This window comes from Orcinus orca, chromosome 12 (assembly GCF_937001465.1).
Source record: "Orcinus orca chromosome 12, mOrcOrc1.1, whole genome shotgun sequence".
Taxonomy (NCBI): Eukaryota; Metazoa; Chordata; class Mammalia; order Artiodactyla; family Delphinidae; genus Orcinus; species Orcinus orca.
Window position 1 is genome coordinate 7,765,341 of NC_064570.1, and position 21,445 is coordinate 7,786,785.

General features: G+C 50.7%; 1 protein-coding gene across 4 annotated transcripts; it reads right to left on the reverse strand.

Annotated features, from left to right (window-relative positions):
* Window positions 1-679: 679 nt before the first annotated feature.
* Window positions 680-21,435, reverse strand: PNLDC1 (PARN like ribonuclease domain containing exonuclease 1). Of its 4 annotated transcripts, none has more exons than XM_033404011.2 (19): window positions 20,268-21,435; window positions 19,480-19,966; window positions 19,123-19,196; window positions 17,104-17,143; window positions 16,244-16,367; window positions 15,973-16,061; window positions 14,581-14,681; window positions 12,750-12,826; window positions 12,414-12,557; window positions 11,791-11,860; window positions 10,109-10,194; window positions 8,810-8,865; window positions 5,832-5,896; window positions 5,344-5,397; window positions 5,106-5,148; window positions 3,022-3,121; window positions 2,540-2,715; window positions 2,338-2,436; window positions 680-1,159 (listed from the first exon to the last, which is right to left on the reverse strand). In XM_033404011.2, the coding sequence occupies exons 2-19, from the start codon at window positions 19,761-19,763 to the stop codon at window positions 1,096-1,098; spliced, it is 1,746 nt and encodes a 581-aa protein (XP_033259902.1). In that variant the 5' UTR covers window positions 19,764-19,966; window positions 20,268-21,435; the 3' UTR covers window positions 680-1,095. The 4 variants fall into 4 exon arrangements, 3 of the variants coding, with proteins under 3 accessions (XP_033259902.1, XP_004278952.1, XP_049551443.1); XM_004278904.4 differs by having other exon boundaries at window positions 19,480-19,537; window positions 19,939-21,435; XR_007470614.1 differs by lacking the exons at window positions 680-1,159; window positions 2,338-2,436 and having other exon boundaries at window positions 2,668-2,715; window positions 3,022-3,528; window positions 19,480-21,435.
* Window positions 21,436-21,445: the final 10 nt, after the last annotated feature.

Sequence of the window (21,445 nt, forward strand, 5' to 3'; positions counted from 1 at the left end):
AAGTCAAAATGGTCACTGTATACGCTCAGCTGAGAAGCCCGTTTTCACTTTTCAGGTTTGCTTACTTAATGCAGGGCTCACATCCATGAGATGGGGCCCCAAAAGCCCACCAAAAAGTCCCCCCCCCCAAAAAAAAAACTTTTCCTTAGCGTACACAAAGGAACATCCAATGGGAAGACAGACAAAACAACAATCCCACTAGGAGGCTGTTTGGACCAACGGGTAAGACCTCCCTCCCCTCACCGAGAGCAGGGTTTCACTGGTCTGACCACAAGAGCTGCCCCGAGCATCGCAGGGACAGCAGCCCATCGGTTGCCGTGTCACTCACACCCCAGGACAGGCGTGTGACGTCTGGGGTGGCTCCCAAACTCTCCTTCTGGGCAGCTGCCAGTACTAACACTTCTGTTTTATACAGAAAAAACTTCTTCCACAAGGAATTTAAGAAGGCTCTGCTGAATCCTTAAGTTCAAGGCTGAACACACAGCCCAGCCAAGTTCAACCCCTCACAGAGAAGAGCTCCTGACGAAGCCGAGTGAAGGGCCCGCACTGCCCAGGAAAGAAAACCATCCGCTTCTACCTCGATCTCAGGGTTCACACCCGTGGTACAAGCCACTTTGTTTCTAAGGTGAGCTGCTTCATGGTTTATGGCAGTTACCCAAAACATGGACCAACACCGGTGCCCATGACACCTGGTTTTATTTTTCCCTTTACTAAAGCTTCGGCCGTTTCTCAGGCCTAAACTCCTGCCTATCAGCTATTGCTTTCTCTCTCAGCAATAACGGAGTCTTCTGCCCACCTGGTGTCCAGCTCTTATCGTCCCAGTTGTCCGTTCAGAAGACACTCTGGAACATTAGCTCAAATTCCCAGAGGTGTGGCTTCTCCCCGGTCATGTATAGAAAGAAAAGTTTTGGCCACACACAAAGGATTTATCATTGATAATATTTACAGAATTTCACATTCAACACATAACAAAACTCCTCGTAAGGACCGCGCAGATCCACATGCAAGTAGGATGTGATTTGAACAAAAGAAGCCGGGACGGCAGCCCCGGGATCGCGCGGAGACAGGACGGGACTGCAGGCGGCCTTGCTGCGCTCAGGGGCGAGCACCTCCCAGGAGAAACGCGATAAAGGCCCAGGTGGTGACTACGCCACAGACCCTGCAAGACAATGACACCGGTCAGCGGCCTGGATGGCGCGGGAGGCCCCGCGTGCGCCCAGCAGGTGTGAGAGCACCGGTGCAGGCTGGCCCCTCTTCCTTCCCGGCTACGTTCGCCCGGGTGTTATTTCCTTTCCATCCCTCTCCCGGCGCCAACATTCTCTCGAGGCTACAATGGCTCTGGGACACAGAGGGCACCTTTCCCAGTGATTTACGTTGGAAGTTGAGGGGGTGAAGACTGCCTAGCAGTCAAGCTTTCTTCTTCAACGATGTGGTTTTCGACGGGTCTGGCTCCTAACAGGAAACCAAAATCCTTCAAGCTCATTTAACAGCAGCTCTGTCTTCCCAGCGGCTCAGACCAAAAACGCCGGGTTTAAACTTGACCCTGCTCCCGTCTGTCTGATCCCACCTTCGGCACCCCCGACTCCCCCGACCTGCCACCAAGCGGTCCAAGCCGCAGCCGCACAGTGTGACCAGGTGACCTGGCTTCCTGACGTCCCCCTGCCCTGTGTCCCCCAACGTCTCCACGCAGAGCCCTGCGCCACTGAACCTCCGGCGGCCGACCCAGCTTCTCCCGCAGTCCCCAGCCGCGCCCTCTGCTGGCCGCAACCCGCCGGCTTCCGTAGCCTTGCCTGCTGCTCCTTGTTTCGTCTGGTAGCTTTGTCACTGCCCCTCCACACGCCAGGAGCACCGCGCCCCCAAGAGGGCCCCTCCCCGCTGCCTCCTCTGCCTGGACACCGTCCCCCGCCCCGCGTCGCCGTGCCTGGCTCACTCCCCACCAGCGACACCCCCCCACCCCCGCCCTGGGCCTTCTATGAGGGCCCCGATCTTCTCCTTTAAAGAGCAACCTGCCCCCAGGCCAGCCCTCACCCTGCTCGTTTCTAACACTTATCACCTAACAGACCGTGCAGGTCACTCGTTTATTACCCCCACTCCAGTGCGAGCTCCACGAGAACAGGGGGTTTTGTTTCACCCACGGATGAAGCCCTGGAACCTAGGACAGTGCCGAAGACAGCACGTGCTCGATCAATGTCTGCTGAGCGTCACTGAACGACGTTTGGTCCAGCGTGCTGGTCAACGACCCCTTGCCCAGCGCACGCCGGCTAGCGAGCTGTGCTCGACTCACACCCAGCTGGGACCACCGGCAAGTCCGAAGCAGCCTCAGTCCCGGTCACTTACTGTAACAGGCAGCTGACGTTTGGGGAGTGTCTCCAGTAGCGGTACACGGAGACCTGCAGGGTGGGGTGGCACCTGTACTCCTTCAGGATGCTCCGGGTGCTGCCGAAAGAAGGGCTCGGTCAGGCGCGCAAGCACCACAGCTGCTCCGAGCGGCTGGAGTGGCTGTGGTTGGAGGGCGGGGGCTGAGAGCCGAGGCACCTACTCCTTAAACTTATTGGTCAGAAGCAGGAAGTGGCTCCCCACCAGTCTCCTGACGTCAAACTTGCAGAGGTTCTGAAACTCGCGGTAGACTTGCTGCTCGCTGACCCCGGGCCACCTCCTGACGGTGACAATGAGGATGGGAGGGCGGATACTGGGGTAATCTGGACCCGAAAAATTCTAGAAGACAGGGAGGAGAACAGATTTTCCACAGTTCCTACTGACTGACTACCTACCCAGCTGGAAAATCCTGCGAGAGAAACTAGGACAGGCCCTGCAAGCAGTGGGGAGGAGAGGAGAGGAGGAAGGAACGAGCGAGCTCACCTTTGGCTCAGGCGGGAAAACACAGGAGACAGTCACAGGCTTAGTGGGGCGTGAGCGCCCTCTCTGGCCGCGTTTGGTGGCCGTCAGAAGCCCCTGATAGCCCCCAGAGCCCCAAGCTGCCTCCAGCCTCCGAATGGGGGGAGCAAAATGAAGTCTACTTACGATCTTGGGGACCCCGGCTCGGATAAGATTCACCTGGTTCACATAGGGAGCCAGCACGTCGAGGTACAGCGGGAAGGAGGGCTTGGGGATGGGAAGAACCCTACGAAGACAGAAAACCCCAAAGCCTTCAGGCCCACGGGGGGTGTCCCACGTCCTCGGCCGCAGCTGAGGCTCTGGTGACAACGGGCAAGGTGCTGCCCGAGACCCCCCTCCCTCCTCCCCTCACAGGCTCTGGGACTTCTGTTGACGGGCCTCCCCCACACGACCAGCGAGCTCTCACCACGGCCCGAGCCAAGGGAGAACTTCCAGGGGTCACCACCTGTTGGTGGCCGTCTGGTAAAGGGCCCTAGGCTCATCAACAACAGCCACAGGCTCAGGGGATGAGCGAGGCCCCTGTTCAGAGGAAGGTCCACTCCATCGCCCCTCGACGAGACTGCAAATGGCCGTCCCTCGCCCCACAGCCTTGTCCTGACTCAGCCTCGCCTCCACCCAGACACCACCACGTACCTGAGCACAGGCCCGCGAGAAAGCACAGCCCTTGGCACCAGGCAGGCCTGGCTGCTATGGAGCTTCTCTAAACCTAGGATGGTTTCTAGGTTTTGAGGATTAAAAGAAATTGGGGCTTCCCTGGTGGCGCAGTGGTTAAGAATCTGCCTGCCAATGCAGGGGACAGGTGTTCAAGACCTGGTCCGGGAAGATGCCACATGCTGCGGAGCAACTAAGCCCGTGCGCCACAACTACTGAGCCTGCGCTCTAGAGCCCACGAGCCACAACTACTGAGTCCACATGCCACAACTACTGAGCTCGTGCACCTAGAGCCCGTGCTCCGCAACAAGAGAAGCCACCGCAATGAGAAGCCCACGCACCACAACGAAGAGTAGCCCCTGCTCGCCGCAACTAAAGAAAGCTCGTGCACAGCAATGAAGACCCAACGCAGCCAAAAATAAATTAATTAATTAATTTAAAAAATTTTTTAATTAAAAAAAAAGAAATTAAGGACACAAGGTTCAGGTACTAAGGCTCCACTGTCTCAGCTGCCCTCACAGTCAGAGCACAGGGAAGAAGGAGACGGGGCGGGGGTTTCTTGCTGAAGCTATACGCCTTACATCAATGTGTCATAGGCTATTTCTGTGTATAATACCCTTTACCAAAAGAGACAAATTAGGCAGTACCCACATTAACAGGGTAGAGTCTGAAAATGTTTAAGTCAGTCCCAAAGAACACAGTTTTGATCAGCTCCTTCCCCTGGCCTGCTAAATCCTACTTTTATTTAAAAAAAAAAATACCCCCTTGAATTTATGGCACGAGGTGTCTCATGTTGGATTTTTTGTTTGTTTGTTTCTGTTACTTGATTTTGGCCATGCTGCACAGCATGTGGGATCTTAGTTCCCCAACCAGGGATCGAACCCGTGCCCCCTGCATTGGAAGCACAGAGTCTCAACCACTGGACCGCCAGGGAAGTCCCTAAATCCTACTTAACACATGTACGCAGCAAGGATGTGCCACAGAATGTACTGTTCACGTGTGGAGCTGTTGCCTACGAGCCCAGCACCGCAGGCATCCAGGATGGCGACGCCCTGAGAAAGTGCATTTAAGATTGCAAGTTGAGGTTTTAAGAACCTTTCCCCTGTGTGCCTTATTCCAAGTCACTGCCCTCCTCCCCAGCCTGACTGTGTGAACCCCGAGGATGGACCACTTGTTGGCCTATATGCTTTGCCCTCCCACCTCACTGCAGTTTACTAGACACGAGGAAACAGGAGGGTAACAGACGGAGCAAGCATACCGCCCCGGGAACACTGGGGCGGGGGCGGAGCCCGAGCCTCACCCACTGTCTTGGCGTCCTGACAGTGACTTTTCCCCAGGCCGACACAAGAGGCGGGGGGCCAGGACCAGCCCCAGGGTGGGAGGAAGGCTGGGAAAGGCTGCCTATGGAGGAGGGCTGCTTCCATAAATGTGTCATTTACACAATGACACTCGCATCCTCCTTCTTCGGGAGAGTGTGGGAGCCCCGAGGTCTTGGTTTACAGTGAGGGCTCAACAAATCCTGACCACTGATGAGATCACAGGATGAAGGGAACACTCACCCGTGCGCTCTCCATAGGAGCAAGTGGGCCACCTTCAAAAGAACTGGAAAAAAAGAAGCTAGAAATGTGACAGGCATCAAGGCGCAATCTGATCGCTTTTTCAAAATATGCAAACTCAGGCCTTATTTCCACATGTGCCACCCACCTGGAAGTAAAGGCGGGGGCGGGGGGATAGGGATGGCGGGGGATGACTGAAAATAAGACAGGGGTCTCCCTTTAAAAGGGCAGCAACTCTCACCGGATCCGCACAGGAAGGCATCGTATGCTGCTTCATGGGGATACTTTGTCTCAACTGAAGTGTTTTTCCAGAAGCAGGAGAGACGGTTAAGCAGCGATTAGAACACAGCCCGGGAAAGGACTCTCCCCCAACCCCACCCCAGTTCCACACCCACGTCGGCTGTGCACACACAGCCAACTAGCGGTTGTTCCTGCAGAGACCACGCACCCTTCTCTCAGCCACACCCCACTGTGACCTAGGACCTCCCCACGGCAGCAAGAGCGCCCACGGGAGGTGGAAGCATGGGGCTTCTGGACAGACGGACGCCCCCGGGACCTCCGACGCCTTCTGGGACGGCTCCTTTCGATCGGGCGGTTATAATATGGATACGGCACGGGAAAAGCCCCACCCGGCCCTCCCACACCTGCCACGTGGAGACCCGGCTTGAGCTCCAGCACCTCAAAGCCGTGCCAACCTCGGAGGAGCACAGCTCAGGCAAACATACGTACCGTATTTTTCACATTTGCTTGCATGAATAATCACTGGCCCAGAATTCTTGGTGGGATTCAAGTCACTATTAGAGAAGAAAGATCGATAGAAAACGTTCGCTGACAATCCTTTCTCGTTCTCCCCTCATCCTCTTAACAAATAAAAATGTCCTCAGTACTGGGACTCCTTGAAAATCACAACGAAACACAGCTCTAATATAAAATAAGACAAACAAACAAAACAAAGCACGGATCCAGGCATGGGCAGACAGGTCTTGGTAACCAGGCAACGGGACAGATGAAAGAACAGCAGAGCCAGAGGCTCCAACCGCGTCATTCTGAGCGTTTACCAGACGCAGGACCCCAGCCCGGGCACCAGGATCAACCCTATGCTGGCTCTGCCCCCGGGAGCCTGCTGTTCGGCGCATCCTAGAAATGCGACGCCCGAGGCGTGAGCAGTGCACGCCTGGCTGTCGAGGGACAGGCCTTCGGGAGGGAAGGCTTCCTGAAGTCGGTGGTCCTACAGGAGAGTCCTGAACCCCAGGGACTCACCTGGTTGAGGAAATGGGGCAGCACCAGACACTTCAAGCCAAGAGAAGAGCACGCAGAGACAGCGAGGGAGAGGGCGAAGCCCACAGTGAAGGGCAGGGGCCGGGAAAGAGCTCGAACGTTACGGGGGGGCTTCAGGAACCAGAGGAAGACTCTGACCAGAAAAATGGTCAAGTTCACATCTTAAAAGATCACTCAAGTGGCAGCCCGGCAGATAAAGTAGGTCAGGCCACCAAGCTAACCGGGGAGGAGCTACGACCACCATTGGAATAAAAAATAAAGGCCTCGGGGAAGGCGATGATCCTGGGGATGCAGAAAAAGGAACCGGTTTCCAGGACATTTAGGGAGTAAAACCAACAGGCCTTGACTAGAAGACGCTGGTGGCCCAGCTCTGGGTCTCCTTCCAGGTCTCAGCTCTGGCACGTGGGTGAACGCGGCTGGCATTCGACCTGGAAACCGTCCCTTCGTCTGTTTTCCAACAGAATCTATCGGTACCTCTCTATATGCTTCATATCTCTGAACCCTGATTTCCTCATGTGCTCCTAAGCCGCAAGGCGGCCATCGCTCTGGGGGCCTGCTCTCAAGGTGACTCACGAAGCTCGTGAGAGGCAAAGCTGGGATTTACACCCAGCAAGTCTCGATGCAGGGCCTGCGTACCGAAAACAAGATTCTCTCTCACACCTGCACACGAGCCATCGGCACAGCGCCTGGCGCCGTCGGGATGTGGCAGAAGTTGCTCCAGACACGGGAGCCGGTTTGACGGGAAGAGAGGCGGGCCAAGCAGAAGGTGCCTGCGGCCACGTGGTGCAGGAACAACCAGAAGGTGGTCAGGACGCGAGGAGTCTGGAGCCGCGGTGGCACAGACGTGGTGGTCGCCGAGGCTGGGGGGGGTGGATTCGGTCACCCAGGGGCACGGTAACGAGGAAGAAGAGGACAGTGGGGACCCTGGAAAGATGTAAGGGACCAAGTGGAAGAACGAGAGCCCGCGAGGAAGAGATTAAAACACTCACCAGAAAATAAGAGAAAGCCGGGAGAGGGCGCAACGGCAGGGAAGGGGGCCGAGGGGCCCAGGGTGTCAGACGCCAGACAGAAGTTAACACTGAGCACGAGCGCCTGCCACGCCCTGTTCCAAACGCCTGTGCGCATCTTCCCATCAGCTGGGCCCCGATACCCAGACCAAGTTCCGTGGAGGGGAGGCAACCTGACCTCAGTGGGCCCAGGAGAAGGCGAGGCCTCTGAAGAGGCCTGTTGTAGACAGAACAAGGACAGTGGTGGCAAGAGGGGAGACCGAGGGGAGCTTCACGTTTTCTGAGTTAGAAGAAAGATGCTGATGCTGAGGGAGAGGCTGAGGACACGGCGGGGGTCAGGGGGGCACGAAGGGCAGGGGGGCTGCTGAGCGGAGGGAAGGTGCAGGGCCAGGAGGACGGACAGGCCCTGGGAGGGCAGCCCTTCGTGCCTTGGCCCCATACGCAGCAGGCGTTCCCGTGTGCGGGCTGACGGGAGAGAGTGGCGAAGAGGTTAACACCGCGCAAGTGTCTGCAGGGGGCTGAGACACTCCCGCCTCTAGCCTCTTGTTTTCTTAGAAATGAAGGCCAGGAGGGCCGTGTGAGAAAGGAAGAGATGAAGCCTAAGGGGCCAGAGGAGACGATCACGTCGGAAATCACTGATGCCATGAGCCGAAAAGAGCATCTATGGGAGACTCAAGAGGCCAGTGCGGCTCCGGCCAGGCATCTTCAGGGGCCCCCGTGCCAGTGGCCGGATGACAGTGAGCCACAGAGACACAGCTTCTTTCCAAAAAGGTCTCACCTTCAACTGCTCCCGACGCCACCCTCTCCCCGCTCTGGTTTGCTGGTCCCCCCAGTTGGGGACAAAGGAGTGGGCAGAGAAGCCCCCATCCACTCCAGGCCTTCCAGGCAACACGCTCCTGCCAGCACATGCCCGCAGCGTGGCTGGGACATGAGGGAAGACAGGGTCGCTGTTCCTGTAGGAAGGGCAGGAACTCACCCGGTACTAGGACCGTTCACTCACTCCAGTGTTTAATGTGCACCTACTATGCCTCGCACTGCTGTAGGCCTGAGAGAAACATCAAGGTCCAAAAGAAGAACAAAATCTGTTCCCATGGAGCTAATCACTCCAATAATCAAACAGATCACAGGAAAAATAAAACCCTGGCCAACAGAAAACACCAGATAATTAAACAGCTGTAGGTATTTGACCAGGCCCCTTCCCCTCCAGAAGGGGGTTTGGCAACCTCAGCACCAGTAACGTTTGGGGCTGGAGAATTCTTTGGGTTGGGGGCTGTCCTGTGCATCCTGGCCTCTACTCACTAGGTACCCCTGAACTCTAACGACCAAAAACACCTCACTGTTGCCAGATGTGCCCTGGGGAGCAAAATCGCCCCAAGTGAGAACCCCTGATCTATAAGCAGCTCCGAAAACCAGCTTTCTTACCTGTTTAGGACTTCATAAACTTCTAAAAGACTTGAAACCCTTGGGAAATTCAGCTCCTATAATTTGGAAAACAAATTAGGGAGAATAAGACATTTGTGGTTATGTTTACTATCTGCTTCAGGTATTACCACATGGCCATTAAAATGACCTGCAAAATGCAAACTCCTATAAACTCCTCTCTTTACATACACCTATATTTATTCCTTAATTCGGATGTCAGGGTACCTAGTGTCCTTGGGTTTTCTATAAGGGACCCGGCAACCCAGCCTAAGAAAACTGCCACAAACACAACACAGCAACTTCCTTCAAAGACAAGTGTTTTAGGGGTTTGAGAAACACAGGACTCCAAGGCACAAGCCCGCGGCCAAGGACACATTACGCAGGGCACTAGGTACTCTAAGGGACTGCCAGGTCCCCAAGGCCTAGAGTTCACCTCATCTCACGTGCAGTGGAGACGGGTTTGCACTAGTTGCCTCAGATCAGCCCCCGCGTCCTTCCCGCTTCGCCCTAGAACTCCGTTCCGTGGAGATGGGCAGCGTCACAGAACACCGTCAGCTAGAAATACGTGAGGTACGAGTAATACGTGTGTCTCTGGGCAAAGATGTACCAAGTAACCCAGTGCCGCTTTTGTGGTTTCCTTACCGAACAGTTCATTCTGATCAGCTTAAAGCTTTATCTACAACACTGATCTGCCTCCCCTTGCTTGGTTCCTCAGTTTTAACTTCTAAACCAGCTGGGTGCTTCCGTCCTCCACACCACCTCAGCTGCAGAACAGAAGTCACCCGGCAGCTGTAGAAATGCCACTCCCGGCCCCTCTACACCAGAGAAGCTGAAGGTGGGGTCTGGGTGTCAGTGTTTACCCTCCCAGGTGATTCTAATGTGTCTGGGTTGAAATCCCACGGCCCTAATGCTCAGTAAAGATAAAATTTCTCAAGTGGGATCCCTGCCCCCAACCCTGACGCTCTTTAAGCACGTTGCAAACACTCACTGTGTATACACCAAGCTCTAGAACAAGTTGTTCTGCTGTGCTATCTAAATAAGCCCGTGAACTACCCACCAGTAAGTCAAAACGTGAGAACGTGAATGAAGGAAAGAAAAAAAAAAATCACACATAAGCCAGCATCACTCAGAGGTGGCAGAATAAAAAAAGAAAACCAATACTGGCTGCAAAATACGAGCAAAGGGTTCAAGGAAACGTCCAAGGGACGCACGCTCTCGATCTTCTGAAAAGAACGAGAAAGCTAAGTGTTAGTGGGACAAACGAAGCTTTCCTTTCCCCAGAGCAGTTTAACTCATTACCTTCCAGATATCCTTGGCCACACTTTTGGTGTCAATGAGAACAGGAAATAGGTTGTGGATATTCACCTTAAATTCTTCATAGCTTTCTGAAGGGAAAGACCCAGACAGTCAGAAGTGAGTTCATTGGTAAAAATGGGAAGAACTTCTCCAGTCTAGCTCGTCACCAACACTGGCTAATAAAGCAAATAAAACAAAAGAGGAACTGAAAACATCCTTACTCCTCATCATCAAGGATTTCTGAATCTCAAACCAACCTGACATCACCATTTGTAACAGCAAAAGCTAAACGGTTTTCCTAAATTCAGGCCAACATTAGTTAACGCGATTTGCAAAGTTCTAGCCAATGGAAAAGGGAGAACGAGGTATGACTGGAAAGGCAGATGTGAAGTCTGTAAATAACTGTTCAAAGAAAAATCCAGTAAGTTAAAAATTATAAGTGCCTTGATAAAAATTACCTATTAATTCATGTATTTATCAAAATTATACCTGCATATAGTTGTCTGCAAAACAAACCAACCCAAACCCCTCTGCTAGCCCTCTTCTCACTGCCCTCCCATTTCCTATTCCCCAAAGGCAACGACCTTCCATTTTTTCTTTCGGAGTTTATTCCCACATCTCTAAATAACATGCTTATGCTGCTCGGTAATTTCCAGGTTTGGGGCCCTCACTAACTGTTGACTCCCACAAGGTAAGAAAATAATCACCCCTTCTACCTCGTACGCCTCACCATTGAGAGCACCTGTGCATTACTCACCAAGGGGCCAGGTGGTCTCCTCCAGTGACTTCCTTTCTGGCACAGCTTTTGTTCCAGCAATTTTTTTGTTTGGTTGTTTGCTTAGTCTTTTGGTGAGTGATTATCTTACCCTTAATTCTCCCCAAGTTCTCTCAAGATGCTCAAACTGAGGTGTTTTTTTTTTATCAATTCATTTCCTAGAGAACTCTCTCCTAGAACCTTCTCACCCCTTCAATCTACACTAGTGTTCTCAGTACATCGTTAGTTCATTTAATCCCCAAACAACTCTGATATCCATACTGTTGATATCATTTCCCCCGTTTTACAGACATGGAAACAGAATAGGCACGTTTCAGTAACTTGCTTGAGATTGCACATAACAATGGTGGGATGAGGCCTCAACATGACATCTGAATGCGTGCTTTTAACTGCTATGTCACACTTCTGTGTGTCCAATGGCATCAGTCATGGAAAAGACTGGGACAGGCATAAGTCAGTACCACGTGGCCATTAAATGATTTTAGGTTAATGACATAAATAAATGCTTTTGGCAAGTGAAGAAAAGCCAAAATCAAAATCATATACGCAGTGTGGTCAAATATGTAAAAAGCCACAACAGAGGTAAAAGCAAAAAGTGTCAGGATTATAGCTGTGATTACACGTCCCCTGCCCGTCTCTGATTTTGCTAAGTCTTATACAATAAGACCGAACAACTTCCGTAACAGGGGGGAAGAGTATCAATTCAAACGTAAGTTTTTCTCCTGGAGAAAGTCCCCCAGCTCCAGGAAAATGGTAACAGGCACAGATGTACGCGACCTCTCCAGAAACCTGTGAGGCCCTGGGGATGGCTGTGTGTGTAGGGGCTCCCTCAGGGGCACGATTCTGGGCCAATCCCCTTGCCAGATGGCAAGCTAAGATCAGAGGAAGGAGAAGGATGGTCTGTCCCTACCTGGGAGAGGTCTGAAGAACTTCTCATGGAGATGCAGCAGATCCATCATCATATTATGTCCCACTAAGGGCTACTTGGAGGAAATCAACAGGTGAGAGAAATGAAATTTTAAAAATAAAACAGACGCCATAGACTAACGGCAAAGGGTGTAGCTTTAGAACCCACTGCATTCTGACGACATGGTAATCCCATCCCCACCTGCATTCCACTCCCATGAAAGGTAGCCTGACTGCTTAAAGGCCAGAAAAGCAAAGCAGCGAGTCAGAGGGACTCGAGGCCTGGGCCGCACTGGGAATCTAAGCTGTGAAGCAGACATGTGCAGTCCCCAGGTAGTTTTAGGTCAATTAGTATTGAAATGCCCATGTGTCTGAAAGGAGCAAAGAACTAGTAATATTTCATAGGGACAGTCTTTCCCCAAATTAATCTGTTATGATTTTGTGAAAGCAAGGTTAGATCCATAAAGCCAGTTAACAAAAAGGAAGTCACTTATCTTAAGGAATCTTAAGGACCCATTGAAGGACCCTTTTAGTTGAAGGACCCTTTAGTTGAAGGACCCATTAGTACCTATAGCCAAAATTACAAAAGACTGCTAAAGACCAAGGAAAGAGATATTTTTTCCCTACCTTCTGGGCTTTCACCAGCATCTGGAAAAACACAGAAAAACCCCTCGCAGAGAGAAGAATCTTCTCCTGCCAACAGCTCTCTCGATCGCAAGAGGTGTTCTCAAGATACCAGCGATGCCGTTTACTCACTTTCTTCACTGTCACCTGAAAGGAGAAGTAGAGACCAAGGTCCCTGTATCCTGGGTTCCTGGGAATGGGGCCAAAAAAGTGGTCCTTCATCTCAAAAGGGAGGAGAGGGAGGGGGGGAGAAGAAGCCTTTCACAGAGGCCAGATTTGGCCAAACGAGAGAGAAATGATAGAGCCACCGAGGCTGCCCCCCTCCAGGTGGGAACTCACCCCCTGGTCTCTCATCACCGTCCAGATGTCGGGGAGGGCCTTCCTCAGCACAAGCTGGACCTCGAAGGCCTGGAAGCCTGCAGCAAGGAAACAAGACTTGCACAGAACCACTGCAGACCCTGGAACGGCAGTCCACCCTCCCCTCAAGAGAAGCCCGAGAGGAAAAGCGGCTGAGAGATGGATGGATCAAGTGGAAGGACAGCTCTTAGGTATACCCAATCCCACAAGGCCAAGCGACAGGGATGGCACGGCACGATCTAGGGCAGCTTTCTTGAAGTTTCTGATCTCGGGGCCACTCTTAAATTGAGGACCCCAAAGAGTCTTTGTGTGTGTGGGGGTACGGGTCTTGATATTCATCATGTTAGAAATTAAAACTATACATGAAATTCAAAATCGCCAAGTTTAAAAAATAATAAACCCATTACACTTTTGCCCATGATTTTGTAACATCATGTGGTGGTTATTTGGAGAGCGCTGGTTTCCTGAGTTATACACATCGTCCAAGTGTTCACATATCATACAATACCATCAAAAGGCACTTGTACGTATGGCCACTGATCTCATTAGAAAGGTCTCATAAAGTTGTCAAGCTTATGGTGACAGATGCAAGCTTTCCAAAATTCCAGTCTTTTATTGAAAGCTCAAATTTCATCTCTAGCAAATACTGTGAGTGAGTCTCCCTGAAGACAAGGCTTACTTTTTTCCCTTGAGAAAGTGATTGAAAATACCCACACTGAAACAACCAGTCAGTTCCTTCAAGTAAAAATTATATTCCTTAAGGGAATTCCCTGGCAGTTCAGTGGTTAGGACTCAGCGCTTTCACTGCCGAGGGAGGGCCTGGCGTTCAATCCCTGGTCGGGGAACTAAGATCCCACAAGCCATGCGGCATGGCCCAAAAAAAAGAAAAAATATATATATATATATTTATATATACATATATATATTTATATATATATATACACACATACACACACACACATATATATGCCTTTAAATAAATAAGTAAATAAAAGGGAGCTAATTCAGCTCTCAACACAAAAACCTGCGCAAGTGCTTTTGCTCAAGACAACCACTGTACTTCGGTAGCAGCAGCAATGTTTCATGAACATTTATTTTTTCTGTACTTATTTTGATACACAGAATATTTTAAAAGATGAGCAATCAAATGTTGAGATTTAATAAAATTAATAATTATTATTTCACTAAAAAGAATTATTTCCTAAATTCCAAGTAAAACTGGAATTTTTAAAAACTGGAAGCAGTAACAAAGAATACGACTGCCAGCGTGGTCGGACGTGCCTCCCTTCGCCTGTGCTGGGGCGCCAGCCGCTCTACCCACCGCAGCTGCAGGACCATCAGTGCAAACGGCACAGTGGTAATGGCAAGCGATAGCCGAGTGATATTCTGACAAGAGTTTTGACCTTGTGAACCCCTTGCAAAGGGTCTCAGAGACCCCTGGGGTCCACCGACCAGGGCTGAGAACCGCTATTCTAGGGCAGGTTCATCGTGATCCCACATTGTCCCGTTGGGGGAAATTCAGAGAAATTCAGAGATTAACAACAGTAAAGCAAGAGTCCACAGGGCACCAAGGATTGGGATAAGAAGGATGGCTCTGAATGGAACTTCACTCCCTCAACCTTAAAATTCAGAATCGGTTGAAAACCCTTCAACCTCCGAATTGCGGTCAGGGCTCTATCTAACCACAAGGACCATGTGTCTGCTGAGCTGCCGCCCAGGACCCACCAGGGGAGAAGGGATGCTCCCCCACCCTCCAGCACGTGACAGCGGCCGGTTCCACAGCTCCCAGGCCGGGGAGCTACCTCCTGCCTACCGGTGATACCAGGGAGGGTCATCCAGTCGCCTTCCTCTGCCAGGTCCAGCCAGCGCGTCACCTCGTCAATCACCACCTTGATTTGGTCTTTATCCAGAGAACTGAAAATGGGCACAGTGAAGCGGGAATGCTGGGGAAGACCACAGAACCACGAGCCAGCGCTAACGTGGGGGAGGCTTCTGAAGGCTCCCGTTATAACACTGTGATCTCGGCAAGAAAATGGAACCCAAAGAGACCACTTCTTTTCTGAGTCTTGTTTTGCGACAGGAAGCCAATCACTTGGCCTCTACCCCCTGGTCTGTCCTCAGGAGCCCTTCTGCCCCTCGCTCGGACGGGCCTATGGGCAGGAGGACGCTGGGATGCAGCCCACACTGAACAACACCATCAGCCCTATCTTCTCAATTCTGCTCTCAGAGGTGAAAAAGCACCATCTGCTGAAGCATGGAAAAGACAGCAACTTTGGTAAGTACACCTTCTCCTGCGTTAGAAATATAAGGACATGATGTTATGTTGAGAAAAGGAAAGACTTTTCTCCAACACTTGAAGGTAACAGAAGATTAAAAATTCAATTTGTTTTTCCCTTCCAAAAGGTATTTTTATATAAAACCACAAACAGACATTAAAAAAAAAAATTCCCGCATTACATAATTATCTGGACCAGATAATCGTAACATTCCAGAACTAAAAGCTGTCTAATTTAACCCCTTCTTGAGACAGGCAAAGAGTCGCAAGCTCAAAGAGCTTAGAGGACTGGTTCAAAACCAGAAAGCTAGCGGACAGCAGGGCCTGTGTGGGCCCGGGCGGCCTGCTCCTTCTAGCACACAACGCGGCTGTGCAGGCCTGGCCCCAGCCCTACAGTACAACTGGGTTTCAAGTACAACAAGAGGCACTGGAGGCCAAAGAAAAAAGGCAGAGATCCTGCCCTGGGGAACACAGCAGCGTCAGGCACGTGGGGCAACGTGCCCAAGCCAAGGCATGTGACTACCTGGTCAAGGCTACCTGTGATTTACCTTGAAAAATCCCTAAGATCACGTGGGAGGCCAACATAACATCTCACAGGGAGGCCAACAGAGCCATCTTCCCCTCCAGCCCTGGAATGGGCTTCCTGCCTCTTTGAGTACCAAATTAACAGTCAGTTCTTTCTCCCCTTCATTGTTAAACACTAAAATCACACGCTACACAGCGAGAGATTTCTTATCTCAGGCCTGAGAACGGTATCACCAGCACTTCAGGCTGTTGTGTTTGACTGAGCGTGGGTCCAGGAAGCTACGCCAGCTAAAGGTGATGGTGTGAGGTCAGCCCGTCCTGGAGACAGCACGTCTACGCACAGGAAAGCCAGAAACACACCAGCAGCAAAGAAACCCACAAAGCACCCGGAGAAGCAGGCTTTACCTGCGAACTCTCCAGTTCCCAGTCAGGATGCTGTGTTTAATTTTCTTCTCCTGTTCTTCGTTCATATATGGGATTCCATTCTTGAGAAACTGAAGAAAGGAACGGACAAGGAAACTAGTCAGAGGCATCCTCTGTGCTGGCAGCAGAGTGGAAAGAAACCTTCCTTGTCCACGTTTTGAGGACAAGGCAGAAAGGGGACAAGAAATGGATTCAGACCAGGTGGGCTAGATAGCCTTGCAACCCTTCCCAGTCCCCTCCTCCAATGCTGTACCTTGTTATAATCGAAGCCATGCTCATTCAAAAACTGAACACTAGAAGCCTGGAAAGAGAACTCTGAATCCAAAATCCCAAACGTTGTAGGGAAGAGAAAGAAGTTACACGAATGGGCTTCATACCTAGAAAAAAAATACACATAAGGAGAAAAAGACGAAAACCAGTTTTAGAATTCTGGCTCATACCACAGGCTTCTGAGTGGGCTCTTCCCTCCACTTGAGAAGTACAGTTGACCCCTGAACAACACGGCGGTTAGGGGCGCCCACCGTTCATGCAGTCAAAATCCGCATATAATTTACAGCCTGCCCTGTGTCTACACATGGGTACTGTCATTTTAGTGAAAAAATCTGAGTATAAGTGGACCCATGCAGCTCAAACCCCGTGTTGTTCAAGGGTCCACTGTACTTGAATGTCAGCTATATCTCAAGCACTATGACTGGCATGGGGGTGGCCAATGAAAAAAGGCAGAGATCCTGCCCCTGGGGAACAAAGTCTGACGCCCTATTTGAGACAGTGGGGCTGCCATTCAGCATCCTTTCTGACTGCTGCCGCCTGGGAGGTACATCACCTTCATTATAACACTGTTAATTGCAATCCTGAAGGCACACACAGGAGACAAGGAAATGGGGAAAGGAGCACCAAAGGTACAGGGGTGCTGGGAAAGGCCCCCAGAGATGGTGCTGCTTTGAGAGACTTGAAGGACCAGCGGGCATCGGCAGGGGAGGGGGGTGGCGGGCACAGAAGCCGGAGGGTCTACAGAGCACCCGGGGCCAAAGCGCTTCAGAGCCTGAAGGGGGAGCAGGTGGAGAAGGTAAGTGGGCAAGAGCCATGTGTTTTGCCAAAGGTCTTTATACATACTTGTTTGACTCGCCTTCAATACTGGAAAACATAGACAATCCTAGAAGAATGATGGTAGAGAGAATGAATACCAAAAGAAAAGCTACCAGAAGTTAACTACAGAAAAACTTCTGAACAGTACTTTGCACCCAAAGTTATTGTACGAGCTTTAGGATAACTTCTAAAAAAGAAAGAAATGAAGAGAAGAGTCAAAACATGAGAACTGTCAAATTGTCATTCACACGGAGATTACTGAAATATAATTGTGAATGGCTGTTCAAACACAGAATGTTAAAATGACACTTCTATGGTTTTAAAACTAGTAAGAGGAAACTCTAAGGAAAAAAAAAAAGAGAAAAAAGGGATAATAAAAGAAAAAAAAGAGAAAACACTAAGATCTATGAAGATGTATACATTTAATTGCTTTAGAATGTCTGTACCTCTAAAAAGACCACACACAAAGTGAAAAAGACTTTGAAGTAGGGGGAAAACAATACAAACGCATCTAAGTGCTGTTTCCCATACTTTCAAAGAGGTCTCACAATTAAGAAAAACAATCACAACAGAATAATAGCAAAGGACAAGGACACAGAGCAAAACACACACACACACACACACACACACACACACGGGTGTTCACCATCATTCACAGGAAAAGAATCAGTAAAATGTCTCATGACCTGTTTTTTAAATAAAGTTTTATTGAAATACAGCTATGCTCATTCATTTGTGTATTAACTACAGCTGATTTCTCATTAACAAGGGCAGCACTGAGTAGTTGTAACAGAGACAGTATGGCCTGCAAAACCTAAAATATTTAGTTTAGCCCTTTACAGAAACAGTTTGTTGATCCTGTATTAAAAATGTAAATCAGAACGGTAATTTTAGATCATTTTTCCTCTACCAGGTGGGCAAAAAATTAAGACTGGTAATACTCAGTGTGAGTGAGGGAAACAGACACATTCCCTGTTAGTGTAAGTCTCTGTAAACTTCTCAGATGGTTGGTAGGAAGAGCAATAGTTAGACAACAAATCAATACTTTAATGCACATACTCCACTGCTACAAGTATACCAAACACATACATTCACAAATGCACAGTAACATAAAAACACTAAGACAGTCAATGCAGCCCTGTTTCATCACATACAAATGGTAACTAAAGTACTCATCATTAGGAGAGGGAGCCAACAGATACATTCAGTTTGGAGTGCTATGCAACTGTTAGAAACGAACAGGAGGGCTTCCCTGGTGGCGCAGTGGTTGAGAGTCCGCCTGCCGATGCAGGGGACACGGGTTTGTGCCCCGGTCCGGGAAGATCCCACATGCCGCGCAGCGGCTGGGCCCGTGAGCCATGGCTGCTGAGCCTGAGCGTCCGGAGCCTGTGCTCCGCAATGGGAGAGGCCACAACAGTGAGAGGCCCGCATACCGCAAAAAAAAAAAAAAAAAAAAAAAGAACAGGAAATCTGTATAAGCGGATATAGAAAGATCTCTAAACCCCAGTCGTGGGGAAGAAAAAAAACGATGCAGAACAACGTTTATAGTATGATCTTGTATATGATTTTTCTTTAAAGAAAACACAAATTTTTCCCTGAAATATGGTACAAGTTCCTTAATGTTGATTTAGGCATGGAGATCACGTTTCTGCTTATTATGAAGTGTTAGGTCTCGCAGGCATGACATGGCCAAAAACCAAATGAGCACGCAAAACGATAGCCAGTATCTCACAAAGGCGCCAAAACTGTTTTCCCAGTAGGAAACACAAAGACAATTTTAAAAAAGGAAGAGGGCTTCCCTGGTGGCGCAGTGGTTGGGGGTCCGCCTCAGGGGGTGCGGGTTCGTGCCCCGGTCCGGGAAGATCCCACGTGCTGCGGAGCGACTGGGCCCGTGAGCCGTGGCCACTGGGCCTGTGCGTCCGGGGCCCGTGCTCCGCGGCGGGAGAGGCCGCAGCGGTGAGAGGCCCGGGCACGGCAAAAAAAAAAAAAAAGGAAGAAAGTCTCTATTTCAGTAACTTATAAGAAACAGCTGAAGATTAGACTCACCAATCTGACAGACGGTGAACTGCTGAACACTCTGACGGGTCTTGAGATACCACTCTGATGGCAAGTCAAACAGACTGTGAAAAAACAGGCATCTCAGCGCAGAGGCCAGCAAGGCAGCACAGCCTCCATGCTGGATCAGCACGTCTCAACCAGGCGCAGCACTTTCCTTGTTACAACTAGAGGACCAGCGTTTCGTGGACAAGGGCCAGGTCCCCAAACCCCACACAAAATGCTGTCCTGCCCGCCCAATGCCAACAGGGTGCCTGTCGGGAAACAATGCTGGCCGGCCAGGGTGTCGTCCAGGAGCGCGCGGCCGACAACCTCTCCAGCTCAGCTCTAAGGCAGTTTTAGCTTTACCTGATCTGCTGGGGCCCGGACGGGTTAGAACGAAGGCCAGTGAACTCTATGTCTAGACCTGCAGGGGAGGCAAGAAAGACAAGAGTCCCCAGGCGCAGGCCATCGCAAGGCTCTTTGTGCTGTAAACGCTGCTGGTGGTAAAAGTTCTGGCTCACCTTCTTGCTGCTCAAGAGGCCAGGAGAGGTCAAGAAGGGAGAACAGAGGAAGCCAAAGCAAGGACAAGCCAGGCCACCCCGTTCCACCTGGACCAAACTGGGGCCAAGGCTGTACCTGCTGCCTAACATCCCCCCCAGGCCCGAGAAGGCACACACCCTGTCCTTCGGAGGGGCCCTGTTTGAGCCTCCTGCAGCCTGGCAACCACCCAGCCGGGCCTCACCTCTCCGCCCTGTGCCGGCCGAACCACACCCTGCCGCCGGCCAGGGGGCTGCGGCGACGAGGCCCGGAATCCCGGCGCCTTACCCACGAAGTCCGCGCCCTGGACGAGCTCCTGCAACAGAGGAAGGCTCTGCTCGAACTCATCGGCGCCCACGTCCATGGCCACGCAGCTCGACCGAGGGCGCCCAGTGCGGCCACGTGCTGCCACGCGCTTCCGCCGCGCCGCCGTCTTAAAGGGCTCGCAGCGGGGAAACCCGCTGCCCCAGCACACCGCCACCAGCCCCGGGGGCCTCTGACCGGCGGAGGGCGGCGCCAGCCACCTGCCCACCCACGGGCGTTTGATCTTACACTTGGGCCCCTACGGTGAAGGGAAGCTTAGTTAGACTCCGCCCTGGCGCTCAAAGGCCATTTACCTTGCTCCGCAGCAATTTCTTCGCAATCCCTACAAGGGGAGAATATCATTTAGGTAGAATGTGAAGAGGAATGGTAGGAAAAAGAAGAGCCTGAGACAGTAGGAACGGACCAGTAAACAGCACCTGAAGGAATTGCAGTAGATCAGGTACTGCAGCTACGGTGCAGGGATAGAGGGACCGCATCTTGGTTTTCCAAATCCGCACTTCTTCCCAACTTGGCCATCGCCGCCAACATGGGTCTGCCCCATCTCCTCCCCAACAACCCGCCTTCTCCCTATTTTGCATCACTGCTGCCTTTGTAATACCGTGCATCAAACTTGCCACACAAAGCCTCAAAAATTGCCCATCAAACTGAAGTTCTTGGTACAGAGATGATCTACATCATACGCCTAGAAAAAATCCCTACCTATGGCGTCCCTTACAGGTGAACCCTATTTTTGTCACTGTCAATTTCCAAAGCCACACTACTCCAGTCCGTGGTCTCCTTTGCATCCTCCCCTGAATTCTAGACTTGTCTGAACAGCCTTCTAGGACTGTGGTCTTCAAAGTGAGATGCTCCAATCTTTAAGAAGAGGGAAGAAAATATTAGAACTATACTATGTATTTGTAAATGTGTCCACTGGGGTATCTGTTGATCAAAAGGGGACTACTAAGCCATTGCACTCTGAAGGCCTCTCAGAGTGAATCAAACTTTTAAAAAATGTTGGTGCATACGTATTTCTTGTTAAAATAATAATACACTGAATACTCAGATTAACAGTATCGATGTTATTTCACTTCTGTATAAATATACAATTGAGAGTACACATTTCAAATGTGGGGGGAAATGCTCTAGAAGCCACTTTAACTGCTTACTGGTTCTTCCTCTTCGCATTTGTCTTAAATAGCCAAAATCACTTAACACCTTACTTTGATTTAGCCACTCATTTAAGAGACCCGCCGTGATTCCCATCTACCCCACTTCAATTTTAAATTAACCTGAATGTACTTCAAGCTTCATCTCCTACCTAACAAATTTTCACTTGATGGCAAACTTAGCATACACTAACCCTGTCCATTTCCTTTCCTCACTGCATTCCTTTCTTCTTTCAAACCTGGTTCTGTTAGGATCCAGGAGCCCAACTGAGGTTAGGATTTGCCCCTTTTATCTTCACATGACTGTTTATAATAAATTGACT